Source organism: Haliaeetus albicilla, chromosome 3 (genome assembly GCF_947461875.1).
Source record: "Haliaeetus albicilla chromosome 3, bHalAlb1.1, whole genome shotgun sequence".
Lineage (NCBI taxonomy): Eukaryota > Metazoa > Chordata > Aves > Accipitriformes > Accipitridae > Haliaeetus > Haliaeetus albicilla.
Genome location: NC_091485.1, coordinates 15,052,007 through 15,067,512, shown reverse-complemented (window position 1 = coordinate 15,067,512; position 15,506 = coordinate 15,052,007). Strand labels below are relative to the sequence as shown.

General features: G+C 36.1%; 1 protein-coding gene across 1 annotated transcript in view; it reads right to left on the bottom strand.

Moving 5' to 3' along the window:
- The window catches only part of RTTN (rotatin), a 91,617-nt gene extending 77,028 nt beyond the window's left edge, over positions 1 to 14,589 (bottom strand). Inside the window, exons 1-10 of the mRNA XM_069778880.1 lie at positions 14,488 to 14,589; positions 13,501 to 13,688; positions 12,643 to 12,841; positions 10,732 to 10,821; positions 9,532 to 9,610; positions 8,082 to 8,196; positions 7,422 to 7,572; positions 6,296 to 6,461; positions 4,049 to 4,230; positions 464 to 579 (exon numbers count right to left, since the gene is read on the bottom strand). Of these exons, the coding sequence (XP_069634981.1) occupies positions 464 to 579; positions 4,049 to 4,230; positions 6,296 to 6,461; positions 7,422 to 7,572; positions 8,082 to 8,196; positions 9,532 to 9,610; positions 10,732 to 10,821; positions 12,643 to 12,841; positions 13,501 to 13,688; positions 14,488 to 14,518 (1,317 nt within the window). The 5' untranslated portion in view covers positions 14,519 to 14,589. The remainder of the gene's footprint in view (positions 1 to 463; positions 580 to 4,048; positions 4,231 to 6,295; positions 6,462 to 7,421; positions 7,573 to 8,081; positions 8,197 to 9,531; positions 9,611 to 10,731; positions 10,822 to 12,642; positions 12,842 to 13,500; positions 13,689 to 14,487) is intronic.
- Between the last annotated feature and the right edge of the window lie 917 nt (positions 14,590 to 15,506).

Below are 15,506 nucleotides of genomic sequence, written 5' to 3'. Positions count from 1 at the left end.
GGTCCTGTGTAGGAAATGGGTACCACGTATCTTACAAGTGCAGTCTTGGATCTAAACAGTTACCTCCCTAATTTTAAACAAATAGTTTATAAGGAGTAAAGAAAGTGAAAGCTGTCATTTACATCAAATTGGTCTCCAACATCTGTAGTCGGTACTTTTCCCTCAGATCCCCTTCCCTACACGTGTTTCTCTCAATAGCTGCTTAACAGCCTTTCACTACAAGACAAAATTCCTTACTTATTTTTGTGAGGTGAAACTTCAAGTATCATCTAGTAAAAGAACTTGCATTTAAAAAAAAAAAATAATAACGTGCCGGTGATAGAACTAGTAATAAACTATTTAAGATTTTCAAAAGGGTAGCTCAGCAGAAGATTAGACACGTATATGAATCACTGCAGAAAATGTCAGAGGCTTATAAAAGCAGACTGTTAAAAATGGCTGATCAAAGCCTAAAGAATCTTACCAATTCCAACGCAAAAAGGCTATCATCTTCCCAAACATTTTCAGAAATAGCATCACCAATAAGGAACATGTCTTCAACAAGCAATTCAAGAACTTCCATCGTCACTCTCCTACTGCCTAGGAATACAAATGAGAGGAAAAATTCAAATACAGACAAAATATTATATTATGATATTCGGAAAACACCATTTAGAACAAGGGATTATTCCAGATCTGAAATTCTGATATTTTAGTTTTGCTATACACTTCTACTAAACTAATGCTAACTGCCTTCAACCACCAATAGCTCTGAATCACAGAAGACAACAATCGTATACTTGAAAAAAGACTGCATTTCCTTAAATCCTACAGTACTACATAAACTTTATTACAGCTGTAAATCCTATTACTGTACTTCTTTGAAGTTCAGCATAAAGTCACTTATTTCCCCCACCCAGCCAGCTAGGTTACAGATCTTCCATATGTATCACCTATTCCTGTTGAACTGCATTTTTGGTATAGCAGCAGTAGCTGTCTTCCTGGATTATTTTGTTTGAGATCTTTTGAAAGGCAAGGAGATGAATATCCACTTTATCCACTTGTACTTTTCTCTGTAACAATTTTCCCTGCTTCTTTTTAGGCTAATATTTATTCATTTTCATTGCTCCTTCTGACTCAGTATCTCTTAATAACAACTCTTATCTTGTCTGTCTATTAGCGGCTTTTATACTTTGTGCAGTTTTGTGCTTGAACAAAGGGCCGCAAAGAAACCTGGCCTGAGCTTAAACATTTACAGCCTACATTTACTACAAATATAAGCCTCCCCCTAATGTCCCCAGATAATGAGACAATAGAGAAGCAGTCAAAGGCTAGAAGGTTTCATGAAGAACAAGGCAGAATATCTGGAGCCAGACCAAATATTTTCAACCTCATACAAAAGAGGATGCCAAAATTGTCTGGCATCCTAGGGAACCATACGGTAACAGTTTCCCCCAAATACTCAGTTTAGTGCAACTGTTGGCTTAGTTACTTGTTGATGGTATGTTTCTATTTAAGACCATGGATAGATTTCACACATCACCACTGAATTTCCCATTTATTTTTTAACTACCATAAAAATTTTGCATCCTTCAAAATCTGTTAAAAAAAAAAAAGCAAGCTCTACTGCTTGTTATGATTGAACATTAATTTCCTTGTCACTTTTTCTATCTTTTGTAGATCTTACACACTGTAGAAGCCTTGTTGATATACTTGAGGAAAAAACATATATGTGTGTGTGTGAGACTATATATGTAGTGACAATGTCCACAGCTCATGCAATTTGCAGCCTAAGTGATCTGCTCTGAGTGAGCATATGGCAGATAATGACAGAGGGCTTTTTTGAAAGCTTGCTTTTTCCTGTCTCACAGAAGTGCTGTTTTCCATTTATTTTAGGCAAAACGTTGTCAATTTGAAAAGTATATGCCTGAAAACTCAAAAAAGCACTTTTTCTCTCTTCCTAACTATTTTGCAAATTCTTAATCAAATGTCTGTGCTTAAAATATTTGAAAGGTGACTTAATAAATTTCTCCATTATAATGCAAGTACTAAATAACGGTGGTTTTAACTAGAGTTATAGTTTCAGAAATATTTTTAAGTTAATAACTAAACATAACATCTGCAAAAATGCTTTGCTGTAGCTGCCATGATCTACAGACACACAAGTTCATTCTACCACACTCTTATATGAATCAGCAAAATACTCATTTCCCAACACCTGTGGCAATTAGTATGTGCTAAGAGGTCATTATTACTAAATGCACAGTAAGACAGATATAATCAATGACTGTAAAACAAATCTTTTGGTGTTCCAGTTTAAATAATTGACTTTAAGACACTCAGTATAAGCACTGAACTTCAGACAAGTATGGTAGCTCAAAACTGATTAAAAAACCAAACAAACAAACAAAAAAACCCACAACCCACACCACTACTGATTTCTGAAAGGACTTCACTCACAAGACAGGTCAGCAAAAAGGAAAAAAGATTCCAATCAACATCTCCACAAGGAACAGAATTTGAGCTTAATTGAAATATACATTATATTGTAAAATGCAAGCAAATTTTGCAGTAAGCTTACTGTTTTTCCTTTGCTGAGTAATTTAAACAGTTTAAAAAAAAAAAAGAAAAATCTACATTATACTGTATAAGGTGATAATAATGTTAATAAAAGTGCCTGTAGATTTTACTGAAGAAAACAATTCGGCAAATATAACCACATGAGAAACAGAGTGTTACTGTGTGTTACTGTCTCACAGTATCACAGTGTGCCTTCAGATCACAGGACTTCAGATCAATGGGAACAGGATAAAAATATTAGTTTGCTTACAATCTATGTCTCATTACAGCACAGTGGAAGAAAGGAGAGTTTAAAGAGTGTGAAAAAACTGAGGGCAAGAGAAACAAAGACAGATCAACTTCATCTGAAAATGATACTTTAGTTCTATGATAAGATGCGAAGAAAGAATTTTGAAAGATGGAAAAACTCACTATATTTTAACTCTGCAAATTTGAAGCGACATGCGCCAGAAATGGAAAAGATAGAAAACACATTTTCTGCAGTTTTACATTATAAATAAAAGAGAAGATGCCAGAATGAATATTTAAATATCACTATTCTGAAAGGGGAAAACAAAATTTTTATTCATTTTAGTTTGGTTTATTACCAAAAAAAATGAAGATTGAATAAATTTTCCTGTGGACACATATTAATGCTGATGTTACTGTCAAATACACAAGTAAACCAGTATTTTGCAACAGAACAGAAAGTCATTAAAAAATAAAAACAATCATGAAAATGGAAGTTTCGTACATATTTCATACAATTTTTATAAGTTAAAGCCTCTACCCAACTCAGGAAATGTTGATAGGGATATTAAAAAAACAACTTTTAGTATTCTAGTTATAGATAGATACACATTTCCAGCTCGTATATTTGCAAACCTTACCACATGTACCAATACCTGTTTTGAATGACATTGTTTTACAACTAAATACTGTTTTAAACAACTTGAGAGCAAAAAGACTGTCCTTCAAGAACCCTTTGCAATTTAGAACCTTTGTAAATTAAAATAAAAATCATTTGTTGCAATTAGACTATCATTATTTATGGTTCTTAAAACATAATTAAAATTTGTTACTGCATTCATAAGAATAAAACAAACCTTTTTCCAGAATTTTTGTTTATTTCTTCAACAGGAGAAAAACTCTATGCTCAAAGACATCAGAACACGTCTTTTAAGTGTCATTATTTTTTCATCTTCTTGAATGACATTTTATCCAGCCACACCATTTTTCCACCACACACCCACTTTTTCCTACCACTACTTTCCACCAACAGTAAAAAGCACTTGAAACTTCTGCAGGCATTCTGGAAATCAACCAGAAGATTCAAGATTTATGATCTGAACAAAGTCCCTAGAACTGTTATAACTAGCTATAGTATATCAGTAATCATCTGTGCCTTATTTATTTGAGGTACTCGCCTCATAATACCAACTTCTTAAGAGGTTTGTACTAAAGATGGGAAGGATACGTAAGTGAAATGCTTAATTCAAAACTTTCTCACCTGTTCTTAGAAGAGGTATTGCATTTTCCAAGATGGAAACACAGAACTGAGGAAGGCTAAGTTGCTTCATCTGTAATTCCAAAGTGTCCTCATTTTCAGCATCTGGTAGGTCAATATGTCCTACATCAGGTGGGGAATGCAGAGAGATTCTGGAGTTTGCATTTGCTTGAGTACTGTTTCCACTTAAAACAACAAACAAACAAAACAAAATAAAACAAAAAAAGAGACATAGTTAACTCTTGCAAAGAGAAAACCCATATATCTATAGATGTTAAAAACAGCATCAAGTATTTTAATGTCCTCCTCCTTAATGCATATCCTTCCTTCCATCCTAATCTTTCTCTGCTATCTACCAGTGTTGCAGGAAGGGGAGGATTTTGGTTGGTTGGTTTTTTAAATGTCAGAACTGGTAGCATCAGAAGTGAACGCCTACTGTTTTGGCAGTCATCTTCAAATGCACTTGGAAACGTGTACTGGAAGAAATACACATGCAATGAATACAATATTGCAAGAGAAAAATCAGTTGATTTGACATGCTATTTTTGATGAACAAAGTCTATGAGTTGCTTGAAGCAAGACCACTTACTAAATCAGATTTCAGCCTGAACTATACCTACTACATTGAAAACATTCTGTGCGGCTAGCCACCAGAATTCTTAGAAGGAAAATTAAGTAAGCGTGCCCTATGTTTAAGCCTATAGGACTTCCTTGTCCACTGTAAAACAGAAAATACTCCCTTGCCCAAGAAAGCCTTAACTGCAACCAAGTATGTATTATGAAATATACATATAGTTATTACATATATAATTATTTTAAAATTTGAGCTCTATATATAGTTCACAAATTTATTATTTTTCAACTGCTTTCAAGAAGAATCTAATTCTCTTGGCAGCATTATAATTGATACAACTCAGAACAAATGTTTTTTAATGTTTTTCTTCTTATCCTAAACAGCATTTAACAATCTTGAATTGCTTTAAAAACCTGTATGACTTTTAAAGTTGTTTTTTTGTTTGGTTGCTTTTTTTATTATTAAACAAGCTGAAGAAACTGAACTGTGGCATGGCTGTGTTACATTATATTGTCTAAATGTAAAAGATGTCTAAAGAAAAGCAATTAAGAATTTAAAAGCCAACTCATTTTAAGAGGTCAATAGAAGACTGTAAGCAAAATAGAAGAGTTCAGCAATACATAGTGGTTCTGATTGCACTTACCAGAGGGTAAGGAAGGAGAGGTATCAATCATAAAAACAATTCAGAAGAGGAAAGGTTAAGTTTCCAGGCAGAATTTGAAACAGACAAACAGATAGATTGAAGAGTCTCAAGATTTAAGAACAAGGAAAAAGAAGTTACATAGAGAATGGCAATAAACAAATAATTTATATTGCAATTATGTTGAAAAAGACAAGATTTAGTAAAAGCAGCTCTTCCATATCAAAATCAGCAATGTCAGAGCAACACTATAGTCATTTCCCTCTGTCTATTTTCTGTTCAACATCCTGTTTTCCTTTATGCTGTCTCTGGGCTAAATTACATCCTTTTAAGAAAGGGGATTCATGGGCAGTGAGCATGAGACTCAAAAGCACTACCAACAAGAACACAGTAAGGATTCACAAGAACTTTTAAATTCCCGCATACTAAAAGACATTGGATCTTGAACAGCAGCTTTAAGTCTGTTGTGTCAAGATGAGTAACAAAACCACACCAAACAAACACCTGAACATTTTGAGGGTATGCAGATAATTCGTAATTTCATATTGGAGTCGAATTTTTAGATGTTATACAACTGAAATTTGTTGTCAGATTTAACAACAAAGTTTCAAGACTTTAATGGAAATCTTCATACAGCATAGCATTTTTGACAATAATGTACACTGTATGGGATGGCCATTCAACTTAAAAGAACTTATGGGGTCACCTGCTGAAGAAAAGGAAAAATCCCTGACTTTACGGCAATAGCCTGAATAAGTGCTTTTCTGTGTCTTACAAACACACGCACAAGCGATAACAATTGACACTAAGATCTCATTAAAAATGTTGGTTGGGTACAGAATGTGGCAGGTAAAACTCTTCTTATGTATTCTGAACACCACTTAGAGAACTAACTGTTCAATTCATAAACATGGTTTGAATTTTCACAGGTTCACAAAACTCTTGCATCATCCCACAGGCTGACAAGCAGCTGATGATATAATCCTGTATTAATAATTTTTTAACTGAAGTGTAAGTTATTTCCTATTTTATTCACCTGGAAGATGCCGCATCCCAATCTTGACCATCTCCTCTAGGACGCTGAACCGTCCGTCCAATCACAGATGGCCGAGGGCTACTACTTCCAGGTGATGGATTCCGAGAACGAGGACGACCTCTTGCTTCTTGACAGTAAGATATAGATGAATTCTGGGAAGCTGTACCTTTATGTAACACAAATCATGTATTTTTACTTAGTGCAATCCATTATTCTGAAAGATACTACATAGTGAAGTAATGGTAAAAGTAACTAAAGTAGGATATGGAAAACACCAAGTAAATATTAGCAAGCTAGGACAACCTATCGCTGGCAAGTAGTGGCACAGAGTGTGGAAACTCAATTCCAAGGCAAAACCACTGAAAATTACAGCTGAATAATAAATCTTGAGTTTTAAAAACACAAACATAGTGTCTGACTAAAGCTATTGGATTTGTTGATGTTGTGCAAAAAAACAGCCAGTATCATTTATTAAGACACCAAATATAGTGGCAATCTTAGGAACAGAACCAGACTACCAATTTACAGAAAAAAACTTGATTATATTCAGCTGACAAAATGGAAACAGGAAGATCATTATAACTAATGTACACTATTAAATCTACAAAGTTTAAGCATTAAGAACATTGTGAAATAGCCCTAATAACTGTAAAATCCAAAACAATGATTAAACTACTTTCAGACATCACAATAAAAAAAGAAAATTAACACAGCTCATGGAATTAGTAACCAAATTGTTAAGCACTAATAGCTTGAAAACTTTTCTGAAACTCTGCCCACTTTTATTTTACAGATTTCATTTAGTTTTAGTTAAAAAAAAAAAATCCCTCTCCTGCTGACACACAAACAGGCGGATACTGAGAAAAAGTTGATCAATGGAGAATCACAGAAAATTGTAAAAATGAGTAAGTATTTTAAAATAATGCAGGTATTCCAAAAATATTCACTAACATGAATAGTACAGAACAACATCACTTAGCAAAAGTTTCACAAGATTACATATGCTATAAAGCTGTGGGTTGGCTCTGGTTTTTTTGTATATAATTTTAGATAATCTTACCTGTAGTAAAAACACAACAATATTTCAAACATTGAAACAGTATTTCAAATATTTAAAAATACTTACCTTGCTCTGTGGAAGAAAAACTTGGATCTCTGTGGAAGTTAAGTCTGCTTCTCAAGAAGATGCACAACTGTTGCAGGCACGACACAGCCTGCAAAGCTAACCGATGTCTTCCATCTCCTCCAAAAGCCAGGTTTAGTAGAGACAAAAGGCTCTGCAAATACAAAACCATCAACACTAGTAGCTGAACATTAATGCACCTTCATGAACACCCACACCAGCAAAAGTCTTGCGGTAAATATAGTTCACAGACGTTTATAAGTGTTTAAAAATCACAGCAAAGAACAAATAAGTTTAACTACTGGTTTTGTACTGAATACAAGACTATCAGTCCTAAGGGAAAAACCAAGTTCCACATATTTCAAATAACGTCACTACTTCCATTATAGCAGCCCATTAGAGGGTGTGCATGTGACAGTGACACAATTTTATCTTATCCAGAAGAAACAAAGTATTACTTTAATATACATTATTACAACCAAGTAACTTTCTAAACACAATATATAGCTAATGTCCCCTTTTCTATGCTCCTAAAGTTTACATAAAGGAACTTCTGTTTAGCTTTTTTGTTTAGAGACAAATTGTATCATTTACATCAATTTTTACTTGGCACAACTTATACCATAGCACAATAAAAAACTTAAACCTTATGTGAATTCTTGCCTGTACAATCTTCGGCCTTTGAAGGAAGATCTCAGCAGGAAAATCTTGCATAATCACATCCTGAAGAAGCTCACACGTACTCCAAATTAAACTTTGGTTGTTACTTCTCAAAGAGCTAAAAATGCAGTTCATATTTAAATATGTATTAAAACAAAAAAAACCGAACCGGTAATCATTAGCTTGAACAAGTCTTTATAAGAAAGTTATAATCACAACACTGAAGAATCTAAAGAAAAAAATGCTGTAATTCTATTGTTGTACCGTTTTTAAACTTGAATTATTCCTTAGCTATGATAATTCTGTATACAATAAAGAACAAACTCAATTCCAGCTGTTATCAAACCACATGTAAAATAAAGTTCCCAGAAGAGAAATAACTTTATTGATTCTGAATTTGAAATTAAGTTAAGAAAGACTGGAAATTCCCTGTGAAGCTAGTGATTGTCTCAGTGGTACAGCAAGTAATCCAATTCTTATCAATAAGAAAGTTTCTTTCATTACTAAGTTTCATGTATAACTTCAAAGCACTTGAATTACATATGTGGGAAGTCACATAAAGGAAGAAATTTATTAGTTATTCTCTAGCATGTATATTATTAAATAATAAGAAACTTTTGTGTATTCTACTTAATTTTTCTTTTTTCTACTGTTTCAGAAACCACTGTAAAAAAAAGAAAAAATCAAACATGTCCAGTTTTAAGGAGCTGCGTCCCTTTTCTGGACTCAGGCATAAAGGAAATTAAATATTAAAGAGGTTTTCCAGCTTCAGACATCTTTCAAAAGAAAATAAAAAACCCAAAAACCTATTACAAGAAAGCTTACAATTAAGAGTAGACTTGTTAAGTAGTCTAGTCCGTGATACTGCATTGTTGACTAACTACACTAGATCAACTCATAAGGAATCCCATCTACAGAACTTTTCCTTGGGCCACTTCAAACACTGTTTTTTCTAAATGAAAGTTAAAGCCCCCCAAAAATTGCTGCAGAGGATGATCTGAATGACTCAATGCCTGGATGAGGCATTGTACCTAAACTTATTGGCCTAAACCTAGTTCACCTACTACTGGAAGTACGGATTTCTCTGCCAAGTGGTCATGCGGGTGAACTATATAGTGATTTTTATTCCAGCTTGCTCTAAAATTAACTGAATGAAATCTTTGATCCACTTGAGAAATTTAGAAGACAAACTGCAGTGGCATGAACAACAACAACAAAAAAGGTATTCTGAATTAAACACAAAGAATGGAGAGTGACATTAACAGAAAACTTGTTCTATTACAACTCCGTTTATCTGCTCTGCCCAACTTCAGTGCAGCTTTTATGATTATCAAAAATTAACTCATTAGGTTATTTACAGGAACAGTCTAATGATGCAGAAGGACAGAAATTTAGAACCACTCTTACCTGAGAAAAATAAAAACTACAAGCAAACTAATGTTTATTACTGTACCTTTCATTTGATGACAGAACATGTCTATCTGTTGAAGTCAGAGTTAGCCAAGGAAATGTGGAAAATTTCAAGCATTTCACTGCAAAAAAAGAGTGTGGACATTTTGGAGTATATTTTATAGAAGTATTACACTGTTTCCATGGCAAAGTTGAAAACTTATGAACTGTATACTATTTGAAATAGAAATACCTTTTACTAAATATAGACTCACACAAACTCAAGTGTTTCTAATGAGAGTTTTCAGCAATACCAAAAAAAGTACTAAGGTCATCTCAAATCAAAATGAAATACGTTTATTGAAGAAAGTTTTAGCAAACAGAAAACACAGCATTAGTGGAAGAGTTCTCGATCCCCCACATCATGCTTTCAAATTATAATTTGTTCTGCTACTAAAGAATATTTATTAGCATGATCTCTAAAAAATGGAAAAGTGACCTCATGCTTTTACTCTTTAAAGCAGTACAAATTATAGTTATTACTAAATTGTGACACATAATAACTTTTTAACTAACATAACTTTAAAGCTATTTTTAAGTTAAAGTTTGTAATAATTATTGTGCAATTCTAAGATAGCTGATATGCTGCTAAAAAAGTAATCTGGCAATTTACATGCAGTAACTCCAAAGCCATCTTTTAAAATCTAGTTCTCAGCACTGTACTGTATGTTAAATATGACACTCTCCTGTGAACTGCTAGTATATTGGTACAGGCAAAATAATGTTTGTCAGTGAAACTTTTCATATAATTTTACTGACAAAAACTACAAGCGTAACACTGGTTTTCACTTAGATACAAGGTAAAGACTTCTAAAGCACCTAATCTAGTTTTCCAAAAAGCAGAAAGGTACTTCAGACTAAGCTTTGTTGAAACAAAAAGGTACTTAAACAGCCACTTTTGATTATGGAACACAGACCTTCTGAAAAGCATTAGTAATTTAAATAATTTTTAAAATTACAGCATATTTTAACATACTTTACATATTCCAAAGAGTTACACTGTCTACTAGAAAAGAGAAAGATCTATCAAGATGAATGTCATTTTTATAAGCATTATAATTGTAGTTTCTGTGATACTAGATTTCACAAAATAACAACAGGAAAAAGAAGAGCCAATAACAATATTTGCAATGGAATTCTATCTAAATTACAACTCTAAGCACTTTCTGTAATTAACATATCCTTATTTTATAACTACACATACCAACTGTTCTTTTGGGAGGTATTTCTAACTGCGGCAGATGACTTCTACCTTGACAAAAATATCCAGTGAATAATTCCTCTTGAGGCAGAACTAAAACAAATAAAGGGTAAATTTAAAAAATGTACACACACACAAAAAAAAAAAACAAACCCAAACCCACCAGCCAAAAGCAAAACTCAATTTTTGTTCATGCTTTTCCTGAACTGCCTCCCTTTTGCCCTTGAGTTTTAACCTATTAAGGAAACTGATTTAGAATACTCTCAGATGATCAGGAAAATGGAGTAAAAATAATGTGTTGATGTTTGGTTTTTATAATCATATTCTGCAACTGTAAAGTTTTTTTCCATTTTCTTACACTACCTCACATACCATACAAGCAATAGCAAAAACAATTAAACAAAATATATTGCCTGATGGAGAACTGGCAGCCAAAAAAAACATTTCCTTCTACTCTACCTATGTAGTAATAAAATTAACTTTTTAAATTAACCACTCAAAACCTTTTTCTACCAAAACTGCTATCTTTTCAGGTTAGCTGAAAAGATGTCCCCCCTGTATATAGTATGTATATTATTAAATACATGTAATTAATACACAAACTGTACAACAAAATACACACAAGGTATGCACCGTTAAAATCAATCTCTCCAAAACATATTTGGTTCAAAGGATCAAACTAGATAATGCCCAGATTATTAGTTTACAATTTTTCCCAGTAACTGAAGTTGACATAGAAAGAAAAAAAACCAACACTACTGTTATTAAGCATTATTTAACCCACACATGTATATAGTTTACAGCACAAGTAGAAATTATGTACAATACTTCAATTGGGTAGAATCAAAAAGATATAGCTTAAGTATGCATATGTAAAAAATTATTATATTATTCCCCGTACAGTGGCAATCTTAGGTAAAAATCTGCTCCTATGTGAAAGAACGAACGAAAGAAAAAGAGAAAGAAAAAAAAAAAATCAATCACCAGCCACCACATAGTTCTAGCAAACAAAAACTCTAAGTATTAGATAGGCTGCAGAAATCATAGAAAAATTACTTTTATTTCTGAGATTGCACAGTATGAGTGACAGAGGTGTCAGGCAGTATAACAGCAGTGTCTTTCCCACAAGAACCAGGAGGATGAAGTAAGGACCTCCATGGTACATAATTTTCTCCTCTATACTTTGTGCTAAAGTTTTTAAGGCAGAAGAAGAGAACCACATGGGTTTACTTCTTGACTACATCTAAGAGGCACTGTAAATCATTGTGACAGATAGATAATAAGCTAGATAACAGAAGCAAGTAATAGCACCTCACATATATGAGAAGCACTTCAAACATAATATGAAATCTTAAACAAAGTTTACGTATTTTTCTATGACAAATACTTATCCAAAAGTAAGCAGATAGAGCATACAACTAATGTATTTTTAAAAATAATTCTACTAGGCTCAGTTACTGCTTCTTTTTTTTTGTTTTGTTTTTTTGTTTTAAGATTTGAACTGCTTTCAAAGTTAAAGTCTACTATGCAAAGAAAAGCAGCAAAGCATACTGGCTTAATTACGGGTTTGTCCAAAGTTGCTACACTTGCTGCCACAAAGCTGTCTTTGGAAGTTACTCCTGTGTCATGCCCTTTTACATTATAGCAAAGATATAACACACTGAAGAAATGGACAGAGAAGGTCTGATTACAAACAACAGGATTGTTCTTGTGCAGAGAATTCCATTATGGGAATGGCACTATCTGATTTAACTCACACTTTCTCTGGCAGAATCTGCTTACCATACACTTCACTGATCTCTCGGGAATAATTTGCCTACCATGCCTGAAAACCTCAACTTTTCATAGCCTGGAAGCTTTTCATTTAATTTACTTTCATTTGAAATAAATCATACTTCAAAATATGTAATTTACCTGGTTGATCTACTGAAGGCTGAGACCGAGTTTGATAACGTACTGATAAAGAACTAGAAGGAAGTCCAGAAGGAAGAAAGAACAGTCCATCCACAATCCCATCAATTATAGCCTGCAAGTTTGGATCCACATTGGGGCGAAGCTGAGAGAAGAATTCCACTGCACCAATTCCAATCATTTTCTGGGCAGCAGGTGGATGCTAGGATTAGGACAAATAACTGACAAAGTTAGCCTGAAGAGTCTCAAGGTTTCAGTTGTTAGCTTTGGGGTTGTTTGGTTTTTTGGTTTTTTTTGGGGGGGGGGGCAGGAGTAGGAAAGAAAAGACTGAGTTGTAATGAAAAGTTAAGTTAGATTTTGCCTTTATTTGTTTAGACCATCCATCACTATCAAGGATGGGATTTTTTTTTCCCTCTGCATAGCTGCTGTTTAGTGATTAAAACACAAGGAATGTAAGAATCCGAGATCTCTGAAATTCCTGTAATGTTTTCTCAACTTTTTTAAAATAAGTTGCACCACTGTTCAAATCTTCACTTTCCAGGAACAGTGCAAGTGCTTAGCTGAAATCACGTTCCAAAGAAGAAATTAAACACTAAGTGAGAAACTGAAGAAGCAGAGGAACTAAAGTAGAAACCCAGAAAAGAATGATTTTTTTTTTTCAGCTATCCCTCTGATCCATTACAAGTCACTCAATTTGTTTTCATTTCTGCCACATGAGTGGTTTTATTATTCATGTCTTTACAAAACACTCTAAAAATCTCATTACATGGAGCTACAAAAGCAAACAATATCCAGTTTTATTTAGCTTTAGCATGCTAAATACATATAGTTTAAATGCAAATAAGTGTTAGTATGTCATACCTTGATCAAGATGTTCACAAAATTTAGTATTTCCTCTTTCATTGGTACAACTGGAAAATTGAACCACTCCAAAAGATTAAGGAAAAGCACTTTTTCATGGACCAGATCAGCATATGAAATCAAGTTATGATCCAATTTAAACAGAATAGTCTTCAGAGATCGTTCTCTTATCTCTGCCAGTTCGTGACCTGTCCCCCCCCCAAAAAAAAAAAAGATTAAAAACCCCATGAAATCATCTGACATAACTTATTTCTTATTTGGACAAACAGAATACTGTCAAAGATGTGTGAAAAAGCTGGCTTTTATGCTGTCAGTATTATGCTTACCAGAAAGAGAAACATGATCACACTCACCAGCAGTAAGCTAATCAAGTACGTCTGCCCAGTGTGAAATTCTAAAAAATACACTGATATAATCTGATGCTAAGGGTAAAACATGAGGATGACCTTTTTCTTGAAGCACACAATTCTGAAAACTTCTACCACAGTACACTGTGGATACCGAAAGCTGCCACGGACTCGCAAATCGGACAAAAAAAACAATCTACCCAAGCCTATCGAATCGACAGGCACCCTTTCTGAAGGGGAAAGCCTTCGGCGTTTCCTAGGGAAGCACCAGCGTGTGTCACTGTCCCCTCCCACGTCTGCAGCGGGGAGAAGAGTGGAAAAACACAGGGCGGAAAACTGGCGAGGGGTCCGGGGTGGGGGGGCGACGGTGTGGACGCGGAGGTCGGGCAGGGACTGCCGCTCTCCGCGACTGCCGAGGAAAGAAGCAGCCCCCCCGCTCCCTCCCAGGCCAGCGGCCGGGCTCCCACGCGCAACCGACGGGCCCGTTTCACGGGTGAAACCCCCACAGCGCTGTAGGCCGGCGGGGAGCAGGCCCCTCGCCGCCCCCCACACACACGCAGCCCCGCGGAGGGGTCGGGAAGGCCCCGGCGCCCCTGGGCAGCCGAGCCCGCTGCCCCGGGAGGGAGAGGGGAGCCGTTACCCAGCTTCCTGACGAGCGACGACAACTCCATCGCGCCCCTCTCCCCGCCGGCATTCAACCGCCGCGCCGATTCCGCCGCCAGCCCGCCCCGCCGGGCCAACGGCAGCCGTGGTGCACCTTGGGAAACGCAGTCCGCCTCCCTTCCCCTTCATGGCCTAAAAGGGACTACAACTCCCATGCGGCCCCGCGCCGAGCCCGCTCGGCCCGCTACGGCAGCCGGCGGGGCGGGTGCGGCGGCCTGAGGGCGAGAAACCGCCCCCGCAGCGTAAAAATCCGCGTATCCCCACTTGTAGGGCTCCGAGTGCGGCACCGGGGTGACGAGGTGGTGGTCCGGGGGGGTTAGTTCCCCCGAAGCCGGACGGGCTGCCCGTCTGGCAGCGCTGGGGGTAGTAAACATGTCAAGAGCAGCTGCCGTTCTCTGGCCGGAGAGGGGCTGTGGCCGTGGCCGTCGGCCTGTCGCGGGGGTGTGAGCTCCGCACGCACCTGTAGCGCGGTGGATTGTCGTGTCTTAAATTCTGCCGTCGTTCTTCGACGCGTATTTGCAACATCGACTTCTGCAAAGACCGATTTTTTTTTTTATTTTTTTTGTTTGCTGTCGCAGTCCAGTCATGACATGTTTCTTCATCCGTCAGTGCCCGCATGGCCCCGATTTGGAAGCCAGGGAACGATTTCTGTGTGTAGCAATAACTGAGTATTTGCGAATGTTTCTTTGCTGTGTCTGACAGCCCTCTGGACATAGCTCTTGCTGGCTCTAGTAAAGCAAATGGATGAGGGGGTGAAAGAGGAGGTGGATCACGAGGGGGTTTTGTTTTTCTTTTTTATGTAACCCAGACTCCAGAATTACACCGCTTTGTTTGTAGTGCAAGGCAATTCCCCAAAGCACAGTTTCTTAAACATATCATAAAGATGCATGGTACATCATAGGTCATCTGACCAGAGGGCTGATCTTATTTTTGAAAGATTGTGCTTGCCATCATAATGGGAAAAAATAAATTGATGATAGGTGAACAAGCGACGGA